The following is a 7718-nucleotide window of genomic DNA, read 5'->3' as shown; positions in this document are numbered from 1 at the left end:
GCGGCGTGTGCGCAGCCGCGGCCGCTTGCACGTGGCGCCGGCGGAGCCATGGCGAAGGGGCCGGGGCATCTGGAGCGCGCCCAGGTACGGCGGGACGGGCCGGGCCGGGCCGGGCCAAACTCGGCTCGACCCGACCCGACCTTAACCGCGGCTGCTGCCGCTGTCGTGCCGTTGCAGGTGAAGAAGGCGGTGGAGGCCCTCCTGGCGTTCGCCAGAAGCAAGGCCAAGGGAGACGCGCTGCTTCTCAACGAGAGCGAGAACGTCCACCTCCTGGTGACGGTCTGGAAGGTCCCGCGGGTGGCGCAGGTCATCAAAATGTAAGAAATTCACCCTCGGCCGCGTAGCTGCAGGGGCTGCTCGTGTCCCTTGGCTCGGAAGAGAGCCCTGTGCTGCTGGTCGGGAGCTCAAGGGGTTCGACTGCCGCCGCCCCGTCCCGCAGTTCCCGTGCCCTGAGCAGAACTGCCCGGCCGCACCGCTGCTCCGGCCCCGCTTCTGCCGGAACTGGAAGCTCGGCCGCGCCCGCTTTATTTTCGCGTAGAATACTGGTTTTCTTGGCTGCCAGTTACAGGGTGCGTGCCTTTCGAATCCTGAAGTTGAAGAAGAGGGATCTCTCTCTTCTCTGCCTTAACTCGCTACCATATCATTAAAAAGATCCCCGTTTCTTTTTTGTGATGCCCCAAAGCGAATGTGAGTTATAAGTTTTCCTTTAAACTGTAGTTATGCTCTGCTGAGAAAGTTTACATCTATTTATCTGGGCCCTAGTACTACAAAGACTTGTCTTATGACTGGATGCGGCCGTGGTGTTAAGAGAGGAGAATGGATGCTCTTCCTCCTCCTCCTCTTCCCAGGACCTATGTGCTGACTGCTCCTGGCAGTATAGGTACATTCAGCGGTGTATCTGACTGGAGCCATGGTATAGGATTGTTTCACTTCTACACTTCTGTGTGCTTTAAAAAGTGTGGGTTCCACAGAGGGCGTTTAGTAGTTAACAAAGAACAGAATCTAGATACATGGCTTCCCTGTAGTACTTGTTAAGGGTATTGATCTCTGTAGACAGGGTAGACCTAGTTCTGGAAAAAAACTTCTTTCTCCTCTTAGACATTCCCTGTCCATCTCATATTCTCGTTGTAGACCTCTGCCCCATGGCATTCGACCAGAAACAGCCGAGGTTTGCCTGTTCACAAAGGATGAACCAAATTTATCAGCAGAACAGACTGAAAATCTGTACAGGAAACTTTTAATCCAGAATGGGATCAGAAGTGTTAGCCAGGTAAGAGGGATATATGATAGTGTAGTATAGTATTGTCATTTCTTTCCTCTTGTACCAGCAGAAAGGGAAAGCAGTTGTTGTTTTCTGCTGTTTAATATTATAATCTCAATGGTTCTGAGTTAATGATCTCTAGTACGATTTTTCTGACTATTCAAACTGTAGTTTTTCTAAACTCCATAATTTACTCAGAGTAATTTCTTCAATTTGAAACAGGATCTTTAGCCATCAGATGTAATTGCTAGATAAATGCTCAGTATTTAGTTTGAGTAATCAACTGGAAAAACTTACAACATAAAAGAATATTTGAGTTCTTTGCAGCTGGATTGGATTGTTTAAGCTACTAGCAGTAGAACTAGAAAATAATTTTATTGTTGTATTTAACCTTAATTTAGGTGTTACCATGTACTCAAGTTCTGTTTGGTAATTTGCAGTTACTGTGCAAGAGATCCATATTGTTTGATTCTTAAAACAAAAAGTACTGTATCCTTTTTCTATTGATTATCTTCAGCATTCTAAAATAACGCACTGTGATAGACTATCAGTTACGCATGTTAATTCTGTGCAGTTCTAAGTAGTATTCTAGGCTGTGTTTTCAGCAGTGGGGACTAAACTGTTACTTGCATTGCAGATCATCTCATACAAAACTCTCAAAAAAGAGTATAAACTATTTGAAGCTAAGCGTCGCCTCCTGAACAGATTTGATCTCTTTCTGTCTGATGACCGAATTAGAAGGCTCTTGCCCTCACATCTAGGAAAACACTTTTATGAAAGGAAAAAGTAGGTATTTAAATTCTGTATATCCATTTTGCATTATCTTTTTTAAGATTAGATTCCTCTTAGAAAGTTTTGGTTGGTTGGGTTTGGGGGGGGCGGAGTTGGTTTGGGGTTGTTTTAGTTTGTTTGTTGTTTTTTTTTTTTTAAAAAAAAATTTCTTTGTTAGGGTACCTTTATCTGTAAACCTGAAAGCCAGAAATCTTGCTAAGGAACTACAAAAACATATCCAGGGGACTACACTTCCAGTTACCAACAAAGGGTGCTGTTAGTAAGTATGAATAGATTAATACTTGACTTGAAGGACAGTTGTACCTTAACTGTGGGAATTTTAAGTGAGTTATTTTTATGCCATTAATATGTGAATAAAAGAGGTTAAGAGTCACCATTCCAGATACGGGCCATTTTGAACCTTAACCTGTATAAAGAAATCAGTAGTGCTATTTAATAAGAAGTTTTAATGTAAAGTTGCACTTCTTGTCTCTTTTTCCTTACACCTAAGGAATTTCTAGGCAACTCTCACTGTCAAACAGCATGTACAATCTTAGAAAAATATTACTGTTAAATTAGGTAAAAACTACTTTCAAAATACTCTATTCTTGTAAGACTTTTTTTCATTTATTGTGCATCGAAAATGATCTAAACTGGTAATAAGCTTAGTAATATAAGGCAGTAGTTGCATATCCAAATACGGAAAGGTTAAGACTTCTGCAATAGCCAGCCGTCCTTTATGGAAGTTAAGATAATTGTGGATGAGTGGGCTTTATTTCATTTCTGGGTATACCTAAAAACAAATAACTTGAAGTATGTTTATTTGCCCGTGTATAAATATTACTCTTCACTTCTTTCAGTACAGCACGTATAGGTCACACTGGAATGAAAGCTGATGAGATAGTAGATAATATCATCGCAGCAGCTGAGGTGATTGCTAAGAAGTTACCAAAGGTACTGCTGATTGATTGCATTAAAGCCAAGTCAGTTCATAATTGAGCCTTGTTATTTTTACATAAGATACTGGTTTTGTTGTTGCAGAATTGGAAAAATGTAAAAATTCTTCACCTCAAAACACTTAGATCAGTTGCACTTCCGATTTTTACTGCAAATATCTCCAACTTGGATGAGCTTGACAGCCAGCCATCTCTCAAAAAAAAGGAAGTAAAGGTAAAAAAAATAATTTCCTCAAACTTACCATAAAACCAGATTGGCTTCCTTTTATGTATTATAGTGTCTGATGTGTTGGGTTTAAATGTTTGAGCAGTTGATCCCAGGCATTTATGGCTACAAATGGGTTAGGCGCTCCTGACTCTGGGTGCTTCAAATACTCAGTAATACTAATGAAATTATGGAAACTCCCTGACAGATTGTAAAGCAAACTGGAAATAAGTAAATTAAGCATTTCTAGTCCTAAACTGTAGGGAGCTGAGATTCATTCTTAGAACTTTTGCTTGTATTGTTTATTCAGATTTGCTTTCTGAAAGTACACTCATTAGCAATACATGGACTCAAGACTATGCATCCATTATTGGCTAATCAGTGGCATCTGAATAATTCACAAGCTCATGTATTTGTATACATGAGGGGGGGGCTCACCTGCTTTTTAAAAAAAGAAAATAATCAGCTATTCCTTTGTACTGAGTTCTGCTTATTATGTTCTTTTGTCCAAAATAAATTTGGAGCATATATATTAAACTTACAGACTGTAATCTTGATGTTATTGTTTACTTATGAGCTATTTATTATAAACTTCTGAAAATAATGCATTTTTTCATATTTTACATATGGTTGACCAGCCCAGGTCTATTGAACGACGGTATTTAAATTAATGTTGCTAGACGGTATCATTTTTAAGTATATTAAAACAATTATTATACATTTAGAAATGTTACAGGGATTTGTCTGAGATGTACTTCCAATTAATTCTAGAAGGGAAAGAACAAGAAGCCGAAGAAGACAGCTAAAAAACTGAATTCAAGTCAAGTCACTTTGACAACTGAAATTAATGCTAATGCTGCTGCTGCTACCAAGGAGCTTGTGATAAAAGAAAAAGTAGAAGCAGTCCAAGAACCAGGTGATCAGGATGATGAAGAAATTCCACAACTGGTGCCTATGCAAACAACCAGCTTAGCTGAGCTGAAGGTAATTAATAATATTGAGAAACTCATATTTGAGTTAAAACTGAAGATTTTGAACTGTTAAAATTGTTCGTTGCTCCTTAGGGAGCAGTGTGTGTTAACACACTTCAAGTGAACTGGATTTTTTGTGAATATATCATGAAAGCAAGAGTTGAGTGTATGAGGGGGGTGGTGCCTTGGGGAGGTGGTTAGTTTTGGGGGTTTTTTTTGGTTTTGAGGGTTTTTTTTATTTTTTTAGTTAACCCCTCTTACAGACAGGAAGCCAGTGGTTATTGTCCTTTTATGTATTTTTCTGAGTAGCAGCAATTTTGTCTAGGTTGAATAGCACACCTGAAGTCAGAAGGAAAGGGTAAATGATTGAGAAACAGCTTAATACTTAAGTAAATCACAAAATTTATAATTGAAAATTTCTTGCAAAATTAATGTATTATAATGTATCATCTTCTGCCTGGAGTACAAAACTTGAGGAAAACCAAGTAACATTCTCTAGGATAGTAATATGCAACATTAACAATCACATAATATAAATTGAGAGCTAGCAGCTTGCATGAAGTACTGTATGGACTTACTGTTGCCAGTATTGGAGATGATGTGGATCATGTCATTGTCTGCAAAACAACCAGACTGATAATACTGACGTTTAACAAATATCTAGGAAAGATATTTGGATGAATAAAACAGTAACACTTATAAATTTAACTGAGTTATACTGCATTTATGATTGGAACATATCCTTCAACTCTAACTATGTATCTCTTCAGGGATGCCCAAATTAAAGCTATTATCATGCAGGCCCACCAAAAAAATTCATACAGCTTGCTTCAAGCTGCAGTCATGCAACAGGTCTACATTAGCTGATGTGATGTGATTGCCAGAGCCCTATTTCCAGAAACCTGGGAGTAGATACAGCTAGAGTATCTACTGTATGAATAGATGAGGGCCATTTGGGAATATATGATGAATTCCAGGGAATACTAGGCCTGGTGCACAGATAAGAGTGCAGTCAGTTTGTGTGTGTACAGCTGGACTTCAAACAGAACTGATCTCTATTAAATTTATTACACCTGGAAATGCAGCAAGAAGAGGACTGTAGTTTAAAGCTCTGCCAGCAGAGGTCAGTGACTTGACTGGACAAGAGGATCCATTTACTTTCTTACTATTTTGTTATTTTTTAATTATTTTCATGATTTAGTTCTGTGTTTAATTCTCTGATTCCAGGCTGAAATGTGAACAGGTTATTTGGGCGAGGGCATGGTTCAATTGATACAAAGCATTTGTCATTTATAATGGTTTTCATTGATCCTTCTTCTTGAAAAACAGTGAAGATGTTTCTTAGGTGGAAGGGTAATTTTTTGTGTGTCTTAAATACAGAAAAGGGAACCAAGTCCAGAAAAATGTGACAACCTGGGCAAGAAAAACAAAACACCCCTTGGTAAGAGAAAGAAACAACCTCTAGCTCTGGAGACTCCAAAACCAAAACATAAAGTTACAGAAGAGTGTGCAGACTTGCAGACTTCATCAAAACAGAAAAAAACCAAGCAGCTCAGCATGCCAAAGGAAGCAATAAAAGAAAAAGAAATGAAAAAGACTCCCAAAAAGCCTGAAGCAAAGTCTTTTGCAACACCCAAAGCTGGCACATCAATACAGTCAGCCAAGAAGTCTTCGAAAACAGCAAAGCAAGCATCCAAGAAAGTGCGCCGACCACAATCAGCATGAATATTGTCTGTTGTGACATGGTTTATGTAGTCATTCAGTGGTGTCTTTTTAGTAAACAAATATATTGATGAAGTAAAATAACTTCTTAAGAAAATCTGATCTCAGGAGCTTTTTTTATGGAGACCTGTAATGATGCATTTGTGTTTCCTTCTAACTGACAAGCCGGAACAAATAAACTCACAATCTTAATTGGCTCTATTTCTTACCTTTTATCTTTTCCTGGCCCAAACTAAAAGCACTCAAATTCTTTAAGTGTCAAAGGGCAGGGAGGGGACTATTCCAGAAAAAAGCTGAGAACTCTTAAGTGACATCTTCCTGAAGCATAGTACTGGAAGAGACAAGGGCTAAAGCAGGAAGCATGTATACCAAGAACAGCAATCTATTTAACGTGATTTAAAATGCGAAATAGCTGCTATCATTTTTTCTTAAATTGTTCAATATAATGAAAACAGGTTGACATCTATCGATCTTATTCCAGCTATTTAAGTTAGCAGCCTGATAACAAGCCAAACTTAATGTATTTTTTAGCTATATTTAGCTAGGGTATTTGTGTGTTTTTTTAAAAAAAAAAAAAGCACGGACAATTTTACTTTTATTGTTGTATGCTTTGACCATTTATACTTTATGACATCAAGCAAAATCTCCTTCACTTTTGGGCTTTATTTCTGCTACCAGAACAAGTGAAGGGTGTCCCTGCATGCTGGTCACAATACTGTTGTTTCTGCCACCTGAAAAACACCAAAGGCCGTATGAATTTCAGGTGTGTCAGCTAAGTGAACCAGTCCCATAAAGGCATTAAAAAATATACACTGCAGAACTGAAAGGTTATATATTTGAAATTTTACAGAATAACCAAATTGTTGCTCCCAGTATGATTACTTCACATCTTCCTCAGAGAAAGAATACAAGGCAGATTTGTGATGAAAAGTCCTAGTGGTAAAAATCTTTATTAGCAGTATTTTACTCAAGTCCAAATAGGAGAAAATTCCTAAGAGACAAGATTAATCAACAGTATGTAACTAGCCTAATTTGCAGAGTTCAAAAAAAACTATCCCATCTCCTATGTACGACATGCCGTATCAATAGATTTGCTACCTAGAAAGTAGTTGGGTGCTAAATAACAAGTGGTAAAAGAAACACTAAAGAAGAATATGAAAAGATTCTGCTTGATCCGTGGTGTCAATTTTCTGTAACCCATGACCTTTTGTTCTGTGCTACCACAAACATTTTTTAATCAAGAAACAAATCAATCTTAGCCAAAAAAAAGCAAGTCTGACTTGATGATCCCTGTTAGATCCTTGCTAACAAAAAGATCTGATCTTGTCCAAAAATAATCCCATCACTCTCTAGGCTGGGCTGCAAAATATTACTTCTTTTCCATAATAGTGAAGTAAGTGAATAGATACAGAACTCGCCTCCTTTCTGGAAATGTGTTTTTGTTTCTAATCATTCACTTTAAAATGTTTCTTAATTTGTAGATGTGCAGAAAATTATGAACTTAAGATCAGAACTTCTATATGAGTAATTGATAGTGAATCATACTAGCTTGCAGGTGCTGGAAAAACACCTCCTTCACATTGAAAACATCAACAACTACTGCCTTGAAATTCTGCAGCACCTTGAGCCACTCTTGTATTAGGACTGCAGTAGTTAGTCTTGCCTTTTTGATAGCAGCACTAGAATTCATACAGCTAGGTAAGACATGCAAAGCATCTCATTGACATAGCTACAAATTAACCCACTGGGGGAAAAGTATGTGTGTATATATATATATAAAATATACTATATGCAGAATTTGTTCCTTTTATGTTGCAGAGTATCCAGGATTC

At 38.2% G+C, this 7718-nt stretch overlaps 1 protein-coding gene across 2 annotated transcripts; it reads left to right on the top strand.

Moving 5' to 3' along the window:
* On the top strand, positions 1-6083 carry RSL1D1 (ribosomal L1 domain containing 1). 2 transcript variants are annotated; one of them, XM_075058578.1, is made up of 9 exons: positions 1-84; positions 178-317; positions 1132-1270; positions 1899-2047; positions 2211-2312; positions 2893-2986; positions 3074-3202; positions 3965-4177; positions 5545-6083. In XM_075058578.1, the coding sequence occupies exons 1-9, from the start codon at positions 49-51 to the stop codon at positions 5887-5889; spliced, it is 1347 nt and encodes a 448-aa protein (XP_074914679.1). In that variant the 5' UTR covers positions 1-48; the 3' UTR covers positions 5890-6083. The 2 variants fall into 2 exon arrangements, with proteins under 2 accessions (XP_074914679.1, XP_074914680.1); XM_075058579.1 differs by lacking the exon at positions 2211-2312.
* The last annotated feature ends 1635 nt before the right edge of the window (positions 6084-7718 follow it).

The sequence above is a fragment of the Buteo buteo genome, chromosome 27 (assembly GCF_964188355.1).
Source record: "Buteo buteo chromosome 27, bButBut1.hap1.1, whole genome shotgun sequence".
NCBI classification, from domain to species: domain Eukaryota; kingdom Metazoa; phylum Chordata; class Aves; order Accipitriformes; family Accipitridae; genus Buteo; species Buteo buteo.
This window is presented reverse-complemented; position numbering and strand designations above follow the sequence as displayed.